The 22,239-nt window shown below is 44.6% G+C and overlaps 1 protein-coding gene and 1 long non-coding RNA gene across 4 annotated transcripts in view; one reads left to right on the top strand and one right to left on the bottom strand.

Moving 5' to 3' along the window:
* Positions 1–6,140, bottom strand: part of LOC138761331 (diablo IAP-binding mitochondrial protein-like) — an 86,116-nt gene extending 79,976 nt beyond the window's left edge. For 2 of the 3 annotated variants that reach the window (XM_069933261.1, XM_069933260.1), the window contains exons 1-2: positions 6,047–6,140; positions 5,849–5,951 (exon numbers count right to left, since the gene is read on the bottom strand). In XM_069933261.1, the coding sequence (XP_069789362.1) occupies positions 5,849–5,951; positions 6,047–6,105 (162 nt within the window). In that variant the 5' untranslated portion in view covers positions 6,106–6,140. The remainder of the gene's footprint in view (positions 1–5,848; positions 5,952–6,046) is intronic. The other variant, XM_069933259.1, reaches the window with a different exon arrangement.
* LOC138761332 (uncharacterized) lies at positions 5,501–9,790 on the top strand. Its single transcript, XR_011356260.1, has 2 exons — positions 5,501–6,280; positions 9,486–9,790. It is a non-coding gene; the product is annotated as an uncharacterized lncRNA (long non-coding RNA).
* The last annotated feature ends 12,449 nt before the right edge of the window (positions 9,791–22,239 follow it).

The raw sequence follows: 22,239 nt of genomic DNA, 5'->3' as shown, positions 1-22,239 counted from the left end.
CCCCCCCCCCACCTTTTTCTCCTCTTCTGATCTACTCAGGTTTTCCCATGCAGTTCCAAAACACTTCCCCGCTCCCCACCTTCTTCCCCAGTTTCTTTCCCCTCCCCACCATGGGAAGGGAAGCAGTAAAAGGGAATGAAAATGCCATAAGGGGAGGGTGAAGTGCCAATGGAGGAGCAAACTGAGGAGTCAAATATAGAATGATCCCTTGGGAATGCTGAAAGGAGAGAGCAGGGGAAGAAGCAACTTGATGGTGGAATCTTAAGAAAGGTAGTAGTTAGCACAAAGCTGTTTCAGCGACAGTGACCTGAGTTGGAAACTAGCGCAGTCTGGAAGGAGATTGTACATTCTCCCTGCATCTGAATGGGTTTCCTCCAGGTACTCTTGTTTTCCACCTATCCTTCAAAACGAACAGGGGTATTTGAGTAGCATGGGCTGTAAAGGCTTGTTACCACGTCTAAATTTTTTACAAATTAAAATTACAAATGATCCATTGAATGCAGACCACGATCAGGTGGGAAAGAAGGAGTTTATCCTTGTTCTGTTCAAAGCAGGAGAGATGTGGGAAAAGAAAGGAAATGCAGCTAAATACTCTGTCAACTGTATGGTAGAGGCAGTGGCGGATTAACTATCACCTGGGCCACTAGGCTGAGCTTTAGTAAAGGCCCCCCCCCCCAGGGTCAGCATCATGGGTGGGGAGGGGGGCATTCACGGGCCATGCCTCAACTCACCTCCTTCCAACCCTCTCTCTCACACTCACTTGGAGTTGTGCGTGCCACAGCTGGTTGGCTGGTTTAGTGGGATTTTTCCAGACTCCGTAAACTTAAGGACAAATCGGTGCGCTGTGGTGGTAAATTTAATTTTGGAAGAAAATAGGGAGGGTGGCAGGGGTGCGTGGGGGAATAACTTTTAATCTGTTGTAGTTTCAACACGTGTGTGTTTTAAATGGAAGATTCAGCCATTTTAAATTGAAGCTTATACACACTCTTCATCAGAAGACGATTTTATGTGGATGTGGATCAGATTTGGTGGAATAAGCCAATCAATTAAGAGGATTTCAGTCAATATCATATTTGGCTCATGTCAGTTTCAATCTTTAAAGCTGTTCTATACTTTACTACTCTTTTGGGTTAGTATTGTGATTTTGCTGTTCATTTTGGAGAGAATTGATTCTAGTGGTTTTCAAACTGCTCCCCTAAACTCGCATTCCACCTTAAGCAATTCCTATGCCACAAGTGCTCTGTGATTGTAAAGGATTGTTTAAGGTGGTTTTGTGAGTGGGAAGGGAAGGTTGAAAACCACTGTTTTAATCATACCTAATTAACTCTTAATGTGAACAATTTTTCGAAGCTAAATATTTCAGTAACATTGGGTCTACAGCAGTGATTCTCAACCTTCCCTTCCCACTTACATCCCACCTTAAGCAATCCTTTACTAATCATAGAGAACTTACGGCATAGGGATTGCTAAAGGTGGAATGAATGTGAGTTTAGGGGGGCAGTTTGAAAACCACTGGTCCAAATGTACATTCCTCCTTCGTGGACACTACTCAAGCCATGAGCAGGGCTAGTGCAACCATTAGGCCAATTAGGCATCCACCTAGGGCCAGGCTTCACAGGAGTGCTGTTGAAGAGAGATTCCATCAGCTCTGGCACCTCTGTGTCATGAATGACGTGGTTCTGACTAACATGCTAGAAGCACGCGCATTAATCTGGTAAGGTGGAGGGAGAAAGTGGTATGGCGCACATGGAATGTCACATCAGGCATTGCACCCACCGCTGAGCCCAATCAAGCCCTCCCCCCCACCTCTGCTCAGCCTGGTCAGCATTCCCCACCCCCCCCCCCCCACCACTGCTCAACCCAGTCAGCACCCCCTAACCACCCCCCCCCCATTGTTCAACCTGGTCAGCACCCCCTCACCTGCTCAGCCTGGCCTAAGGCACAAAATAGTCTGGCACCGGTTCTGGCCATGAGGCCCCTCCATCTTTTCCCAAGCAACTGGGTTGCCCACATTCTCCCTCCCTTACCGTTCATTGGCCACTAACCTCGATCCACGGCTTGTCGGCCACTCCCATCATATCCGCCACAATGTGCCAAGAACCTCTGACTCCGGACAGCACGTCTACCTCCCCCCCCCCCCCCCCCACCATTGGCTGCCAATGGAATCACAGAGGATCCTGAATGTAAACCGCGGCATGGGGAAGAACCTTTGGCCCGTCATATTCAGGATCACGTTCAGCACTGTATAGTCTTCTATCACATTTCAAGAGTTTATGTAACAACATTTTTCCACTCACATACTACCTTAAATAATCCCTTACTAACCACAGAGCAATTGTGACATCCTATGTCATAGAATTCTCTATGGTTAGTAAGGGGTTATTTAAGGTGGTATGTGAGTGGAAAAATAAAGATCGAGAACTGCTTTTATTTGAAGATTTCAGTTTGAGGAGATGAGAACTGTGGTGTAATGTAATGTTATCTTATATGTCATATAGTGATTTTTTTTTCCCTTTATTCCTAGTCTCCTCATGTATTGTTTATCTTTAATATGATTAATAAAGATTAAAAAAAAAGAGAACTGCTGATCTAAATACATCTGACATGGAGAAAGATCCTGCTGCCAAGTTGTCCAGAAGCTAACAGTGGAGCACCTTCCAACTTAGATCTGTTATCCACGCTGCTTACACCGTCAACCCACTACACCACACATGTCAAACTCAGGCCCGCGGGCCAAATTTGGCCCGTGATATAATTATATTTGGCCCGCAAGATCATATCAAATATGTATTAGAGCTGGCCCGCTGACCGCCGCACCATTATAGCGCATGCACAGCTAATACTACAAATCCCAGAATGCTTTGCAAATGCGTTTGCGCCGGCCCGTCAGCCCGTTAATCGCCCCCACCTCCTCTCTTTCCTTTCATTAGCATCTGCGACCTGTCGCCCAACTCACATGTAATAAACCCCTTACGAAAAATGGCCAAACGAAAGACAGAAAACAAGACCTTTAAAGACAGGTGGGAGAGAGACTATATGTTCATCATTTTAAAAGACAAACCTGTTTGTCATTGAAGCAAGTTGTTATTTTTTTGACTTGTTGGCTTGTGAAAAAAAAATACATTTAAAAGGAGCTTAAAGGCTATAGAGAAATATTATTTATTGAATATTTTATTTCTCATTTGTTAATGCTTCTTCTGGAAAGAGTTTAACCAAAACTATTATTAAACATTTATTTTAATAAGAAAAAGTTTAACATTACATATGTTGAAAGAAGAGAAAACATGCAGATGTTGTTGAAAATTTTCAATAAATATTTAGTTCGGCCCACGACTTAGTCCAAGTTTTTAATTTTGGCCCTCCGTGAATTTGAATTTTAAACCCCTGCTCTACATGAAAATAAATTTACTGGTGGACATTGGGAATGAATGACATGTCACCGAGTGCCATGCACTACCAGGTGCAGTAATCATTGGTCATTATGAACTTCGGGAATAGGACCACTGGGTGCGAGACATATTGGATGGTATCCTAATAAAGTCAAACAGCGTGGTACAGGCCTTTTACCCCAATTGGTCAATGTAATATGGTCTTCTGAGCTAATCCTATTTCCCTCCACTTGATCCATATCCCTCCAAAGCACAACTGAATGAGAAATTAATACTTTAATCTGTAAATTTTGTGTTCGGTGTTACCTGTTGGTAAGGCAGTTTTTATTAATATAATGTACCATCGGTCACTGAGCATTGTTATAACATGAAATGATGCAGTTATATTTTAACTACAATATTTGATAGCTATTTTGAAAGCATAATTTTTAAAAATGCATGCCATGTAAATTTTAATACAAATATGCTTCCAACTGAGGGTGGGATGCTTTGAAAGGATTTAATTCTGAAAAGCTTTATTTGCAGAGTGGTAGCTCAAATGTTCTCTTTTCTCTTGTGGTAGGTCATCCCTACTTTGCTGTGTGTCATTGTTGGACACTTGATTTCATTGCAAGTAGCCAACAAGAGGCAATGATACAACTTGACAAATTAAATAAATTTTAAAGCTTGGATGATTGATGAGTCTTGTTTACACAGAACTCACCCTCTTGTTTAGAAATGAATGAGAGCATTTTAACAATCCAATTACTCATGGCACTGGATTTTGTGTGTCCGATTTTACTGTTTCTTCCTGACTGAATCAAAACCAATCGAGCGGGACAGGTATCTCAGCAGACTGATGAATTTTAAACCTTGCATTCCATTTAAAAGTTTGTGACATTTATTTGCTAAACCAGTCAAGTGTGCATTTATATTTATTTGTGATATATTGCCGAATGTTGCTTTATTTGTGTGTGCTTTAACTAGATTACTCTTCACAGGCATGTGTGTTTCCCTGATGCTGGTACAGGCAGAGCAGTTCCCGCTGCATGGGAGATTATGAGTATCGAAGACAGCCATTGATCCCGCATTGAGCCGCCACCCTGAGCAGGCCTGTTGTTTTTTTGATTTCAGTGAATAGGTGAAAACCAATCGACAGGAGCCTTGAAAGCTATAAGTTGTTGCAATTTTAAAATACTTTTAATATTGTGGCTCAGTTCCCTTTAGTATCATTAAATTAACATTTCTATTGTTGTGTCCCTTATTTCTATTGTTGTTTGACGGGCCCCTAGGTTTTTCAGCCTACTCAGCTTAATAGGTAGAGGTCAGGGAAGACATGGTTTAGGAAGGATGAAGTCATTAGAGAGACAACTATTTAGAAACCTAATGTTACAACAGACTCTCAGGGCATTACTCAACACTTCTGCTCCCATTCCTTTAATTCTGCTTTTTGCGCCTTTGACACCCATGACTGTGTCTGAGCACAATTCAAATGCCATCTACAAATTTGCCAATGACACCACGGTGGATGGCAGAATCACAGGAAGCAGATCAGCTAGTTGAGCGCTGTCAAAATAATGACCTTGCACTCAACAGGAGTAAAACAAACTGGCTGATTGTAGACATCAGGAAAGGGAAATCAAGAGAACACAAATGAATCCTCATTGAGGGATCAGCAGTGACAGGGGTAAAGAACTTCAATTCCTGGGTTGTATGAAGATCTATCCTGGGACCTTCATGTCGATGAAATCATGAAGACTTGCCAGCAGCTATACTTCATTGGAGTTTGAGGAGATAAGTCACCAAAGACTCTTTACAGGGGTACAATGTAGAGCATTCTAGCTGGTTGCCAATACACAGGCCAAGTGAAGACTAAAGAGAGTTGTGAACTCCCATCATGGGCACTAGTGTTCACTCCATTAAGAACGACTACAACAGAGTCGCACCACCCAGATGCCCTCTTCTCACTATGTCAAGAGCTTGAAGGTGTTACAAATACAAAAACAACTTCTTCCACAGACACTAACTCACTTGTTGCATTTTTTTTAAAAAAAAAACAATTGTAATTTGTAGCAATTTTTGCACCTGTAACGTTACGGAAAAACAATGAGCTTCGTGACACACATCCACGACGATACATTCTGATTCTAATTCTGCATTTTGCTTTCTTGGCCAGGCATCCCAGGATAGATCATTTTCCCCTCATTGTTTGAGAAGCAAGAACAGCAGGTGCTGAAACCTTGGAAAAAAGAGACTCTAGCAAAAGCATCTAGACCCAAGACAAAGTATGGCCACAATAACATCATAGCAACAAGGTCACCTTTTGCTGCCTCAGAGAACAGGCTTGGTGTTTGATTTTGAAGGAAGGAAGTTATTGGAGGAAGATTCACGGCTCTTCTCAAAATGTGCAATCAAGTTTTGCCCCGTAACATCACGGCTCCGAGCTTCCTCCAGCAGTAACGAGCTTGAGGGTGGCGTACCTGCTTAACAGGGACCGCAGCCAGTGTGGCCCCCAGCCCCAGGGCCACCTTCTGCCACCTCGTCGCGGGCATCCTGCCGTGGGGCCACGCCAAGGAGAAGAACCTTCGAAAAGACAAAGCAAAGCGTGCGTGAAAGGGGGCAGGGGTGCGACTGGAACCTCCCGCAGGCAAGACGGCGACCACAGCCCGGCTCATTACCGCGTCAAAGGGCGCCATCGAGCCATCCACCGGCAGAAAGGTGCGGCCATTGTGCCCATGCGTCTGACGTCACCACGTCGGAATTTAAAGGGCGGACACGTAGCCAATGGAGGTGACGCAGAGCCTCGCGGCCCTTTGCGAGGCGCAGCCCGGGCGGTCCCTTGAACTGACAGGCTCCGTTCACCAGGGGCCGTCCCGATTGGCGGTAACACTGTCTGGTTTTAATGTACTCGGGTAATACATTTTATCTTCGTTGAGCAATGTGTATGATATTACAACTCCACGAACTCTACTATTCATAACATGTATTGTAATGTATGGACCCAGCATATCGGTTCTGGGTCTATGTGTGTTGTGTCTCTGTGTGTTATCTCCATGTGTTATGTCTATATGTGTATTACCTCTGTGTTGTGTCTATATGTGTGTTGTGTCTCTGTGTGTTATCTCCATGTGTTATGTCTATGTACAAAAACAAAGGCGAGAAATCAGACTGCTCAAACTACAGGGGAATTACGTTGCTCTCCATTGCAGGCAAAATCTTCGCTAGGATTCTACTAAATAGAATAATACCGAGTGTCGCTGAGAATATTCTCCCAGAATCACAGTGCGGCTTTCGCGCAAACAGAGGAACTACTGACATGGTCTTTGCCCTCAGACAGCTCCAAGAAAAATGCAGAGAACAAAACAAAGGACTCTACATCACCTTTGTTGACCTCACCAAAGCCTTCGACACCGTGAGCAGGAAAGGGCTTTGGCAAATACTAGAGCGCATCGGATGTCCCCCAAAGTTCCTCAACATGATTATCCAACAGCACGAAAACCAACAAGGTCGGGTCAGATACAGCAATGAGCTCTCTGAACCCTTCTCCATTAACAATGGCGTGAAGCAAGGCTGTGTTCTCGCACCAACCCTCTTTTCAATCTTCTTCAGCATGATGCTGAACCAAGCCATGAAAGACCCCAACAATGAAGACGCTGTTTACATCCGGTACCGCACGGATGGCAGTCTCTTCAATCTGAGGCGCCTGCAAGCTCACACCAAGACACAAGAGAAACTTGTCCGTGAACTACTCTTTGCAGACGATGCCGCTTTAGTTGCCCATTCAGAGCCAGCTCTTCAGCGCTTGACGTCCTGCTTTGCGGAAACTGCCAAAATGTTTGGCCTGGAAGTCAGCCTGAAGAAAACTGAGGTCCTCCATGAGCCAGCTCCCCACCATGATTACCAGCCCCCCCACATCTCCATCGGGCACACAAAACTCAAAACGGTCAACCAGTTTACCTATCTCGGCTGCACCATTTCATCAGATGCAAGGATCGACAATGAGATAGACAACAGACTCGCCAAGGCAAATAGCGCCTTTGGAAGACTACACAAAAGAGTCTGGAAAAACAACCAACTGAAAAACCTCACAAAGATAAGCGTATACAGAGCCGTTGTCATACCCACACTCCTGTTCGGCTCCGAATCATGGGTCCTCTACCGGCACCACCTACGGCTCCTAGAACGCTTCCAACAGCGTTGTCTCCGCTCCATCCTCAACATCCATTGGAGCGCTTACATCCCTAACGTCGAAGTACTCGAGATGGCAGAGGTCGACAGCATCGAGTCCACGCTGCTGAAGATCCAGCTGCGCTGGATGGGTCACGTCTCCAGAATGGAGGACCATCGCCTTCCCAAGATCGTGTTATATGGCGAGCTCTCCACTGGCCACCGTGACAGAGGTGCACCAAAGAAAAGGTACAAGGACTGCCTAAAGAAATCTCTTGGTGCCTGCCACATTGACCACCGCCAGTGGGCTGATAACGCCTCAAACCGTGCATCTTGGCGCCTCACAGTTTGGCGGGCAGCAACCTCCTTTGAAGAAGACCGCAGAGCCTACCTCACTGACAAAAGGCAAAGGAGGAAAAACCCAACACCCAACACCAACCAACCAATTTTCCCCTGCAACCGCTGCAATCGTGTCTGCCTGTCCCGCATCGGACTTGTCAGCCACAAACGAGCCTGCAGCTGACGTGGACTTTTTTTACCCCCTCCATAAATCTTCGTCCGCGAAGCCAAGCCAAAGGGGAAGATGTCTGTGTGTTACCTCTGTGTTGTGTCTATATGTGTGTTCTCTGTGTGTTATCTCCATGTGTTATGTCTATATGTGTGTTACCTCTGTGTTGTGTCTATATGTGTGTTGTGTCTCTGTGTGTTATCTCCATGTGTTATGTCTATATGTGTGTTACCTCTGTGTTGTGTCTATATGTGTGTGTCTCTGTGTGTTATCTCCATGTGTTATGTCTATATCTGTGTTACCTCTGTGTGTTGTGTGTGTTATGTCTATATGTGTGTTACCTCTGTGTTGTGTCTGTATGTGTGTTGTGCCTCTGTGTGTTATCTCCATGTGTTATGTCTATATGTGTGTTACCTCTGTGTTGTGTCTATATGTGTGTTGTGTCTCTGTGTGTTATCTCCATGTGTTATGTCTATATGTGTGTTACCTCTGTGTTGTGTCTATATGTGTGTGTCTCTGTGTGTTATCTCCATGTGTTATGTCTATATGTGTGTTACCTCTGTGTTGTGTCTGTATGTGTGTTGTGTCTCTGTGTGTTATCTCCATGTGTTATGTCTATATGTGTGTTACCTCTGTTGTGTGTGTTGTGTCTATATGTGTGTTGTGTCTCTGTGTGTTATCTCCATGTGTTATGTCTATATGTGTGTTACCTCTGTGTGTTGTGTGTGTTATGTCTATTTGTGTGTTACCTCTGTTGTGTCTGTATGTGTGTTGTGTCTGTGTGTTATCTCCATGTGTTATGTCTATATGTGTTACCTCTGTGTGTTGTGTCTGTATGTGTGTTGTCTGTGTGTTATCTCTATGTTATGTCTATATGTGTGTTACCTCTGTTAAGTGTGTTGTCTGTATGTGTGTTGTCTCTGTGTTATCTCTATATGTTATGTCTATGTGTTATGTCTATGTGTGTTACCTCTGTGTGTTGTGTGTTATGTCTATGTGTGTTACCTCTCTGTGTTGTGTCTGTATGTGTTGTCTCTGTGTGTTATCTCTATACGTTATGTCTATATGTGTTACCTCTGTGTGTTGTGTGTGTTGTGTCTGTATGTGTGTTATGTCTATATGTTATCTCTGTGTTATGTCTATGTGTGTTACCTCTGTGTGTTGTCTATATGTGTGTTATTTCTATGTGTTATGTCTGTTTGTGTATTATATCTGTATGAGCATTATGTCTATAATGTCTGTATGTGTGTTATGTCTCCATGTGTGTTATATCTGTGCATGTGTTATGTGTTTGCACTGCTTTATACCGTGGACCAGAAAACAGTTTTGACAGGTTGTACTAGTACAACCAGATGATAAGTGAACTTGATTAGAACTAGAAGTTGCATTGGTTTCCTGAAAATGATGCTCATCCAGTGAAACCCTCGTCCCTTTTATTCTAGGAAAGGTGTATTCTTCTTGGAGGCAGTTCCGAGAAGGCTCAACCCTGTGGTGCCCAGCATCGAGACCCTATCCCTCTGTGCTGATTGGAGTTAGAATGAATGAAAGGTGGTAGTTTACTTGGGGTCAGTGGTGTTACCCCGCCCCGCATGGACTTCCTCCCAGACCAGACCACACAGAATCCTTGGTAATGTTTTTGTACCCCAATGTTACTCGTAAATCGTAATTCCTGTACGTCACTGAAGGTCATAACACTAGTAGTGAGATAAACAACTAGCAAAATTAAAATTACACCTTTACATTACAATGTCATATGCACAGCTTAAATGTATTTCCATTTACAAGGTTTCATATTTATTGTTACATTCTCAAAAAAGTTATTGATTCACAAAAACTAATTACCACAATGTTGTAGCTAAAACGGTTGAAAATTTGACAAAAGCAGCAACTATAAAAACACCAGCACCAATGAAAACAACAGCGCGTGCAGACAAGATTCAAGAGTCATTGAAATTGGGTAATTATGACAGCTCTGACCAGACAGAGTTAATTAGGAGGTTCAAAACAAATTAGCTTAAGAGCTTTAGCCTTGTAGATACCTGTAATCTGGGCTTACGAAAAATGTTTTTGTAGTTATATCTATCTACAGGGATATTTTTATTTAAAATAATAAATTTCTGCTGAAACACTGCACAAAATTTTTATAGACAATCATTTTGGTGTCACCTCCTCTGATAGCGTCACCCGGTGCGGTCTGCACCCACCTCATCCCCCCTAATGACGCCAGAGCTTGGAGTTCCTTTCTTGAGGCTTTTAGAAAGGTGCCACACAACAGGCTCACCAACAAGAACTTGCCATAGGACTGTGATAGCAGGGCTATGAAGTTGGTGAAGTGATGGGAGGTGGACTGGGCGAATAATAATGTCTCTCCGTGGTAATTTACTTAAGCATGATGCTGTTATAGAGGCAACAACCAGGGTTCGAATTCAGTGCTGTCTGTAAGGAGTTTGTAGGATCATCCCATGTTTACATCCGAGCGCTCATCTTTTCTGCCACCATAAAAAACATATGGGGATGTAGGTTAATTTGTGTGTAATTGGGCTGCCTGGGTTCAAATGGCCGGAATCAGCTACTACAGTGCTATAAATAATATTTAATAAAATTTATATTGATAAACCCAGAATTTTGCTGGATTCATCGGATGAGCGTCACTTTCAGGAAACCAATGCGACTTGTAATCAAGTTCATTTATCAACCTGACAAAACAGCGTTCTCTCATTCATGGTGCAAAACAGTGCAAACACACATACAGACATACCATGCATAGAAACAAACAATACATATGCACAGAACTGATATACTTGGTACATACATTACAATACAGAATTGGTCATTCAAGCCACCATTTTAAAAATAAAAACAGGATATGCTGGAAATGCCTGTGTTACCACTAGATCTGGAAGAGAACCCCAGAGGTGGTTCACAAAAATCATTGTCGTGGGGGATATCAGGAGGCTCTGTGGTGGGGGAAGACCAAGATGAGAGTCCTCTTGCAGAATGTCACATCCCTTGGTAATAGTAATCTTAGAAATTCTGAGCCTCATAAGGAGTTGTAGAGTCACATAGCACAGAAACAGGTGCTTCAGCTCAAACCTGTTGATGATAAACAGGCTGTGACGCACTGCAGTGCGAACAAAGCAAGCACAAACAACAAAAGGCTGTACTACAGGCTTTAATTAGCTTAAATCTCGCACACAAGGTTCTGTATCCTCTCTGGCTCCATGTGCTCTGCTCCTGCCCAAGGGCTGGCATGAGCCTTTATATGAGGCCAGTGATTGGGAGGGAGTAGGTGGAGCCAGCTTCCCAGATTACCTCCCCACAGGTACATTGGGTTGCCTCCTGCAGTAGACAGTGCAGGAGTGCGAACAAGCACAGGCAGTCCAGTGGTTGTATCACCACACAGACAAAATGAGAAAGTGTTTAATTGGGGAAGGGCTCTTTACGATGGGATGAGGCAGGATCTAGTGAGAATAAATTGTGAACAGATGCACATGGGAGAAAGCACAGAAGTAATGTGGAGGATGTTGAGGGACCACTTGTGCCAGGTTCAGGTTTATCCCACTGAAGCAGGGAAAAGATGGTAGGAAAGGGAATTGAGGTTGACAAAACAGGTGAGGCAGCTAGTTAAGAGGAAGAAGGAAGCAAGAAACAGGAAGAAGGAAACAGGAAGGACTCATGAGAATTGTGTAGTAGCCGGGAATAAACTTAAGAAAGGATTTAGAAGAGCTCAAAGGTGGCATAAAAAGGACTTGGATTAAGTAGGATTAAGGAGAACATATGTGCATATGTGAAGAATAGAAAGACAATTAGAATAAAGGTGGGAGATTAAGGATAAAGGAGGCAACATGTGCCATGAGGCGGAGGATGTTGGGGAGGTCCTAAGTGAATACTTTCCTTCATTATGCACCAGAAAGTACAACCTTGATCAGGACGAGGTCAGAATTTAACAGGCTTATGTACTGGATGATGTTGAAATTAAGGAAGAGGAAGTGTTGGATATTCTTAAAATCATTAAGATTGTTAAGTCCCCAGGGTTGGACATGATATATCCCAGGACCCATGTTGCTGTGGGAAGGGAGGAAAGAGATAGCTGGGACATTGGGTATGATCTTGGAGTCCTCCTAGGCCACAGGGGAGGTGATGGAGGATTGGAGAATGACAAATATAGACCCTTTGTTTCAAAAAGATAATAGAGAGAATCCTGGGAATTATAGACCAATGAGTCTTACATCAGTGGTGGGCAAACTGTTGGAGAGAACCATTAAGTGTAGGATCTATGAGCATTTGGAGAAGTATAATCTACTCAAGTATAGACAGCATGGCTTTAAGAAGGGAGGCCATCCCTCACAGGCCTAATTGAGTTTTTTGAGGAGGGAACAAAAGAAATTGATGAAGGTGGGGTGCTAGATGTCGTCTATTTGGATTTTAGTAAGGCATTTGACAAGGTCCGCCATGATTGACCTGTCGCACTCACGTACTTACTTGTGTCCTGACTGATGATGTATCAGTGGGATGTGTGGGAGTAGTAGCGTGCACATCCAGCTCAGAATGGTGGGGGGGGGCTGCATACACTGTGATGGATCTTGGTCGCAAGAGGAAGAAATTGAGAGCATCGAGATCATTCGTGTGGCGGAGAGGGTTTGGCTGGGTGGTGTATTTGGTGGGATGAATAAAGATGAATAGAGTTAACTCCATTTTGTGCTGAAAACGTGTATTTTTTTAAATTGTGTGTGTACTGGGTAAATTACTGCAGCTCCAAGGGGTGACCTCATGGATTCACAGCACCTTCTAAGTTAAAAAAGATAGTTTTAGGGATAAACCCCTTAAAGGAGAAGTCGGGGAGGTCAGGCTGCAGGCTGGAGGTTCCTCCCCCCCCTCCCCACCCCACCACACTTTTTATTAAAAATGCACCTGCCTGGTTCACAACCCTCAGGCACGTTTCTCCGCCCTCTGTGTGACAGGTCAGAAGACAAAATTCAGTTTACCTGTGGCTGGTCTTCCAAAGCAGATTGCCTGTAAAGTGAAGGATGTTTTAGTTGATCCAGACAATAATCTCCCAGAGGACATCCTTAAGCCTGCTAATCTGTGGCATACTCAGCCAACTTGGGAGGTTTATATTGCTGAGTTGCTAGCTGACGACAGCCGAGGCGATAGGCAACCATCATAGATGCTGAAGGGATGGTGCAGTCTAGCTGGGGTGCACCCTATTGAAGGGGGATGTATGGAAGCAGAGGTTTCTCCAAAGTTTACCTCGTCGAATTCCAGGACACTTGGTGAGTGCCTTTTGAGCTTTCACCGTCAATAAGTTGGCGGATCATGCCAACCTAGTTATGTCCATAACCTCCTCAATAAAGATAGAAGGAGCAAACGGAGCTGGAACAACTGCTTTCTGCACCTTGTCAACCTCCTGCACCTTATCAACTGAAGATAATCGAGTTGGAGCAGCAAATGGCAGCACTGACTATGCAGGTCCAAGGTTTGAGCACCCAATGGTAGGAATCGTGGTGGTCGAGAATATGGTAGAGGCAACGAGTGGCATATTTGTTGGAGGCATCAGAGATTTGGCACTGTGGCCTGGTCCTGTCAGCCACCTTGCAACTTCTACAAATGGCAGCCAAGAAATGATCAGGCCTGGCAGTGGAGGCAACTGCTGCCCATGGGCACATCGACCACTGTCTCCTCCTCAAAGACCGTCTATTGGGTGTTCAATTGCTTATCAATTCTGGTGCAGAGATTTCTGTGGTACCACCAACCTCTAACAAAGGCAGACACCCCAATGTGTCATGGGCTCTTTCAGCCGTGAATGATTCTCATATACAAACATATAACCAGAGGTCACTCATGCTGGATTTTGGTCTCAAACCTTTTTGTTGGGTTTTCACGGTTGCAAATGTGGCGAATTCCATTTTGAGAGTGGATTTCCTGTTACATTTTTCACTGCTAATGGATTTGAAGAATCGTTGTGTCATGGGCTGCAGCACTTGTATACAAGTGCATTTGTCATCCCTCCAGTGTCGACACCCCCCTGACAAGCCTCCAACCTGGCTCCTTCCCTTTCCGAGCATTGCTCAAGCGTTTCCCTCACCTAGCGACCTCTTCATATCACCATACAAACATTAAACATGCAGAACCCACCACAAAGAGACTCGGGGTCCTCTGGTTGCAGTGCAGGCTCGTAGATTACCCTCGGATTATCTTAAAATCGCGGAAGCAGAATTTGACCACATATAGGAGCCGGGCATATTCCACAGATCTGACAGCTGTTGGGCTTCACCGTTGTATATGGTTTCAAAAAAGTCTCCCGGGGATTGACGGCTTTGTAGTGATTATCGTGCCCTGGACAATTCCACCTTGCCTGACCAGTACAAGATCCTCAATTTACAAGACTTCTCAGAGAATCTCCATGGTAAACTTGTTTGCAAAAATAAATCTAGTATGTGCTTACTATCAGATTCCAGATGAACCTCCTGATGTCGCCAAGACAGCAGTAATTACCCCTTTTTGCACGTTTGAGTTTCTGCGAATGCCATTTGGTCTGTGGAATGCAGCTCAGACATTCCAGCAGTTTATGGACCACTTGCTCACCGGCCTCAATTTTGTGTTTGTCTACGTTAACGATATTCTCGTAGCAAGCATAGATGAAGAGGAACGTAAGAACCATCTTCTATCACTGTTCCAGAGGCTTGATGAATTGGGCTCTGTGATCAATCCCAGTAAATGTGTTTTTGGTGCTGATCTTATATTTAGAAGATAGAGTTATGCAACATGGTATCTTGTCTGATGAAGTGAAAGAAATTTGAGAGTTTCGTACACCCGTTACGTTTGGCCAGTGTCGCCGATTTCTTCGGGACTCTATAATTATTTAAATAGAAAACACAGCCCGGGAGATCGTTTCAGAAGAGTTTATTGACAAGGTTAACTGGAGAGTCCACAACAGTCTCTGCCCGTATCAGGCAGAGAACGAGCTTTTATAACCCGAAACAAACAAGTCTTTAATCAATTGCTACAGGATATGTACTCCCTCTTACACAGTATGGTTGGTTACAAGACAGATTGAAAAGCAGGAAACAGATAAGGACACATCCTTATCACATTCCAACAACTTTGTGTGAGTTACTCTCTCACCCTCTTCTGTCTTGGCGTCTACTTGATTAAAGCCATGTTTCCTTCCACAGTTCCCTCCTTGTAGATCAAAGATCTACACCACTAAGGGAGCATCCTCTTTGTCCTGGCAATTGGATATGGCTTCTTGATACACTCACCGCTATACCCTTTTTATTGTCTTGTTAATCTGTCCCACGAGTGTGCGCACTCTAACCCACATGCAAATTATCACCATAAGTAAGGCCACTAGGGCCACAAACATAATCACAACAGGGTGCCATGCAAAGTGTAGGGTGGATGAGGCTCCTTTAAAAATGACCCACCAGTGATGGACACTGTTGCGTGACCTGGTCGGCTATTTGCACCAGTTGACCCTCCTTGTAAGTCAGGTCAACCGTAGCCTGGCTTAAGGTGCGCCCTAGCTTCTGGAGCTTTACGGTGATTTGCTCATTTTCTTTTAGCAACTGGCTATAATTCACCTAATTCACCATCAGCCTGAGTAAGGGAAGTTCTATCTTCACTAACCTGTGTCATTAGAACCTATGCGATAAAGATGATTCTCCCTAGAGATATGGATGTGTAGACCTTTTCTAAATAACCATGAACAGGAGGAGAGAGTGTCTTTTGGCCGTTCACGATTATCTCCGAATGCCCATACATACATACTTCATGGGATCACACCTCCACTACAATGGTCCGGTTTACAGCCACTAACAGCCAAGTGCACATGCCCTCTGTATGTCTCATAGTGAACGGGTCATACAGAGCAGAATGTAGTGGACATAGCATCCCATCAGACCATTGGGCACAAGACTGTTTGGTGTGTGTGTGAGACCATCCTCATCTACCCAGGTTCCTCAGAATATCGGCTCCCAGAATTGGGCTCCGAACAGTTGGGGGATTGGCATGAACTGGCACCAGGTTGATGCGTTCTGTCCCTTCACCAGCTGCATGGTGACATTGCATCCTCTATGGTCACAGCATGTATGCTGTGGGTCTGGGTGGAGCCAATACTGCGTCAGGTTAAACATAACTTTCCAAGTTGCCGTATGGTGAGACAATACCTCTCTTTTTAGTTCTGCCTGTAGGCCCCGTTTACCTTAGCATTTAGCCACCTTTAGTCCAGGGTAGACATTCTGGCAGGCTCTAGTATTGTCTGAGGTATCATACCGTATATGGAGGGTGATGTTTATAAGCGGGGACGACTACAGCACCTTCTGGCAAGTCTCAAAGAGGTGATGTAAGTGTCCGCCCTGGGTATCTATGGGTGTGGAGAGTGTTGGTGTGTCTGCAGGGGGGCTAGCGCCTGTCCTTGTGGATAGGAGGTTTATGGTTACTGCTGTGGGGCCCGCCATTGTTGGTACTGGGGCTAAGTCCTCATCCTCTCGGTAAAAGGCATAAGCATAATTCGCATTGAGCGCTCCCTTTTTGCATTCCTCAATCCATCGGAATAGGTTGGGGAAAGCATTTCCCCCTCGCCATGCTTTGCGCCAGTAGGGATCTCCTCACTGTTGATGCCACCATTCATTCAGCTCCGGGGGGCTCAGGGGTCTAAAGGTCATTGTAAGGTTCCCGGTTTTGTATTGGAGAGGTCTTATTGTTAGTTCTGGTGATGTCCCGCACCCCAGGAACCCTGACTGATCCCCATTCCAGATGATTCCTCAATGCATCGTGGAGTTGTCCCAGTACCCCTTAGCGTCGGGGTTCTCCTCAGGAAAGATCTCGACTGGCTCCTCTATGGTTACTTCTGTCAATCCCCCCCATTATTAGCCCCAGTATCTTGATTGTTGTCCATGCAAGCATCGCCTTTGTCTGTATCATCCTCCCGGAATGGTTTGTGTGGATCCAGCCGTCCAGTGCATCTAACTTTAAGGCGGTTCTTGTGACTAGGAGGACTTGGGAGGGTCCTTTCCACCTAAGGGAGAAAGGAACAGTCATGAGCGCTCTCACCATTACTTGATCTACCGGTAAAAATGAGTGGGTGTTTTCCTCCAGCCATGGTCCCTGGGTGGCTTTCATCTTATCATACATTTGAAGGGCAGCCTCAACACAACCCTTGGGCATATGCTAGGGTGCTTTCCTGTATCCAAACTTTGGTAACCTCTTCCGGCATCAATAGGGGGTCTTATTCCCGTGCTCATAGGGCGCCCCATCAGAGCCTCGTGTGGTGTCAATTTTGTATTCCAATTTGCCTGATTGTGTAGGGCGTATAATACTATAGGCAAGGCTTCTGGCCAGGGCAGTCCTGTCTCGCCACATGTTCTTTCCTGTCCCCTTTTTACTTCTCCATTTAATCTCTCCACCATACCAGAAGATTGAGGCTGATACGGTATGTGGAATTTCCAATCTATGCCCATTATTTTGCTTACTGCAGTCACTATCTTCCCTATGAAGTGGGAGCCTCTGTCGCTATTTATTCCCCATGGGATCCCATACCGGGGAATCAATTCTTTCATCAGAATCTTAGCTATTGTCCGAGCGTCATCCCTTTTTGTCGGGTACGCTTCTATCCATCGTGTGAACATGTCAACGATCACTAATAGATATTTAAACCCTCTACAAGCTGGCATGTGGACAAAGTCAATCTGCAAATTCTTGAGCAGGGGGAAGTTTGTCATATTTGGCAGGCGAGTGCCCCCGATTGTTTTGCTGACAGATCAGACAGTTTCTCACTTGTCGTTCTATGTTGGTAGAGATTCCAGGTGCAAACCAAATTTGCTTTATGCTATGTAGCATTCCTGCATTTCCCAAATGGGGTTATCCATGTGCTAACTGCACTATAGGCTGGTACAGGCTTCTTGGACACACCACTTGACCATCGTTGCTTTTCCATATGCCTTTGACCATCTGGCATCCGTGGGTTTCCCACGTACGCCATTCTTGGGCAGAAACCCCCTCCTGTGCAGTTTTCAATTCCAATTCCTGTATCATTTGGTATTGCTTGGGAGTGTTGACCTCTTGCTTGAGGGTCATGAGTAACATGGGGTTCCGTTGGTTGGTGACTAGTTTGGCTGCCATTCGGCCCACTCATTTCCCCTTGACACAGGATCATTCTGATTAGTGTGAGCCTGACATTTAACAATGGCCAACTCTGCCGGGAGTTGGATGGGTTCTAATAGCCTCTCTATCATTTCCGCATGTCTTATCCCCTTCCCACTGGCTGTTATGAACCCTCTATTTTTCCATATCTGGCCGAAATTGTGGGTCACCCCAAAAGTGTACTGAGAATCAGTATAGATATTTGGTCTTTTTCCATCTGTCAATACACACGCTCTAGTTAAGGCAAACAGTTCCGCCATTTGTGCAGTGGTGCCTTCCGGTAGGGTATATGCTTCGATAGTTTCGTCATCATTCACAATGGCGTACCCCGCATAGAGCACCTCATCCCAAGGCCAGTGTGAAGACCCGTCAACGTATAAGGTGATATCTGCTTCTATTGGGTCAGTCTTTAGGTCAGGTCTTGGGCTGGTCACAAGCTCGGTCAGGGCCACGCAGTCGTGTCCTTCATGGTCTTCCTCTTCTGTTTCAGGCAATAGATGGTCAAGGTTGTAAGAGCCTGATCTTTTGTAAGTGTAATTGGGTCAGGATAACAGTACCACCTCATATCCTGTCCTTCGGGCTGTGGTGAAATGCTGTGTCGATGTGGAATTGAGCAGCAGTAGTACAGCATGATCCATGACCACCGTACATGGCCGATCCTGCACCAGCAATACCGATTTTTCTACTATCTCTGCCATGGCGGCTACCGCCCGCAAACACGGGGGAATCCCAGTGTCTTCATCTCTCTTACCACAGATGCCTCCGTCAGTGCCGTGGGAGTGGTGTTTGAACAGAGATGGTGGGGAGTTGGAACCTCTGGCATTCTTTTCAGCCAAGCTGTCTCTGGCTCAGGTATGTTTGGTCGAGAACTCTTGGCCATCTAGCTCACTGTGAAATATTTCTATTTTTTGTTGGAAAGTCATCCTTTCACCATTTATACAGACCACCAGCCTCTTACACATTCCGTGAGTCCAAGCACACATCTCTACTTGCCTTGAGAAATTCGGCACTTAGACTTAATCTTACAATTTTCATTGGACAAATGGCACATTTGAATGGAAGGCAAATGCTGTGTCTGATGCCCTGTCCAGGTGTGACATTGACTACTGCCATCAATTTCACTGCCATAGCTCGTGCACAGCACACCAATCCCAATCTCATCTGGTATTGCCCAATCAACCCTTGTCTTCTTTTACAAGATGTGAGCCTGGATGAATCAGGTGAAAGATTGGTCTGTGATTTTTCCACAAGAAGGCCTAGGCCTTTTATGCCAGTGGCAATGCAGAGGGAGATTTTTTAGGCTCTTCATAATCTGTCTCATTCTTGTAAAAGAGCATTGATCAAACTGATTACAGAATGCTTTACCTGGCTTCATGAAAAATGGGATGTTGGATTATGGGCAAGAAACTGCTTGCTGTGTCAATACTCTAAAGTCTCTGGACACACAAAATCCAGTCTGGGAGATTTTGTTGTTCTGGATTCCTGTTTCCATCACATGCACCTAGACTTGATAGGCTTGCTTGGACCATCCAGAGGATGTACTTATCTGCTCACATGTGAGAACTTGACTACCAGAGGGCTAGTACAAGTGCTAGTGCTAATCCTGACCACTAGCGGGAGTCAGGAAATGAGCTGTTGCAGCTTGGTAGTTTCAAGGTGGATGGCTCCACACGGTCATGAGTAGTTTAGCTAAGAAAGTATAGTTGTTTTAAAAGAACCCATTTTTTTATTACAATAAAAGAAACATCACATGGTACCAGAAGTGGAAGAAAGACTAGGAGTATGCAGAGAGTGTATCATTCATTATCAGCAAGATATGAAGAGTGTAAATACTCCTGACGCTGTAAATTGGACTGGAAATATTGACCACGAGTGGAGGCATTTCAAACAAAGTATCATGCTATACCTTCAGACCATTTGACTCGATACCAAACCTGATGCACAGAAGATTGCACTGCTACTTACCGTGTTGTGACCTTAAACACTAGAGGTTTTCAATACATTTGTTTTTGCTGAGGCAGAAGACCAGGGCAAGTTTGACAAAGTTATTGAGATGTTTGATTAACACTGTTCACAAAAGAAAAATGAAACATTTGAGAGGTACATGTTTCACTTGCACATGTAGCTGCAGGGAGAGAGTTTTGATACTTTTTTAACAGACTTAAAATTGAAAGCAAGAACATACAATTTTGGATCACTGCAAGATTCAATGATCCATGATCAAATTATGTTTAGGATATATGATAAGTAAGTGAGAGAGAGGTTGCTGTGAGAGACAGAGCTTACCTTAGCTGGAGTGGTGAAGATATGCCACGCCAGTGAATTAGTCTGCAGCATGCAAAATGTTTGGTGATCATGCAAAAACCAATGAAAATGAAGACATAGTCATAGCCACATTGTCTGAACACAAACATAAACATAAAGCATGATATAGGAAACAACAAAAAGGTGGAGAGACATTGATGTGGCACTCAATATGGACCAAAACAATGCCCAGCCTATGGAAAAGTCTGTAATAAGTTCAAAGGGCAGAATCATTACACAAACCAATGTTTTTCCAAAGGGAAATAAAACAGAAGTGAAAGTGTGCACACTGTCCACACTAGAAGAAACTGCCCTCTGTGATACACTTTTTGTGGGCATGGTAGTGCAGGAAGATTATAATCGAACAGCCAAGCGTGAACAGAGTTGAACAGGACAACTGGACGGTATCTTTACATACAAATAGAACAAATATTCCTTTCAAGCTGGACACAGGAGCAAAGGTCAATTTGATCTGTGAGCACAACATCAGAGCATTGAAGATAAAGCCATACATCCATGCAAATCCTGTACAGCTCAATGGACAGACCACCGACACAGAAGGTACATGTAAACCAGGGTTGGCATCAGAATGATTAGAGAGGGGCATTAGTGAGTTAGAGGGGAGCACAGTGGAACGCTCATAAACTTGCTCAGCATGGAGAGGGGTGTTGTCGGGTGCTAGACGCTACTGATGCTTGAAGTATGCTAGTGACGTGGTCGGGGACGGATGGAGAGTCCCTGCCATGCATCAAGCTAGAAGCTAGTGACATTTGACATATGCTAATGACATGGGAGGGTGTGGGGGCAGGTCTGACAGCGGGCGATGGCCGTGACTGAACGGGGGAGCTGAACACCTCACTTGGGGAGGGCAATACCCATGGGTGCCCCATGACCCCCCCTCCCCTTAGCACCAACCCTGATTTAAACTCAAGGTGAAAGTTAAAGATAAAGAGCACCACCTCAGGCTGGCAGTAGTCCCAGATGGACAGGAATCACTGCTTGGTGACAAAGCATGTGAAAACTTAAGCCTAGTACACACTAGGGAAACTTATTGAATTAGCTGATGTGTTATCCAGGGCAACAACGCAGAGTGAAGTGCACAATGAAATTTTCACAGAAACAGATGTGAACCTGATCTCTGAATCTCTTCCCATATCTGACATGAAATCCAAGCAGATCGCAGCTGAAACAGAAAAGGACACAGTTCTACAGAAGGTCATCATGAATCTGAATGAAGGATGGCCTAGAGGTGAATGTCGCCCATATTACAACATCAGAGCTGAGCTGAGTGTTGTCAATGGGCTTCTACTCAGACAGAGCAGAATTGTCATTCCTCTATCACTACGACAAGAGATGCTGAAAAGAGTGCACGAGGGACACCTTGGAATGGAAAAATGCAAGAGGAGGGCCAGAACTGCGTTTATTGGCCAGGGATAAATGCTGACATTGACAGGATGGTTTCCAGCTGTGAGACCTGTTTGAAACATCACGCAAAGCAGACAAAGGAAACCATGATCATAACTAATGTACCAGTAGAACCATGGCAGAAAGTCGGGACTTTTGTGTTCCATAAGGATGGAAATAAGTATTTGCTGATTATTGATTATCTATCGAACTATCTGGAGATTGTGCTGCTTCCTAACACGTCACCTGCTTGTGTGATCACATACATGAAATCATTCTTTGCAAGACATGGAATTCCTCAAATCATCTACAGTGACAATGGGCCATGCTACAGCTGTAGAGAAT

This window comes from Narcine bancroftii, chromosome 4 (assembly GCF_036971445.1).
Source record: "Narcine bancroftii isolate sNarBan1 chromosome 4, sNarBan1.hap1, whole genome shotgun sequence".
In the NCBI taxonomy this organism is placed as follows: Eukaryota; Metazoa; Chordata; class Chondrichthyes; order Torpediniformes; family Narcinidae; genus Narcine; species Narcine bancroftii.
Note: the sequence above shows the minus strand (reverse complement) of the source record. Positions and strands in the feature narration are given on the sequence as shown.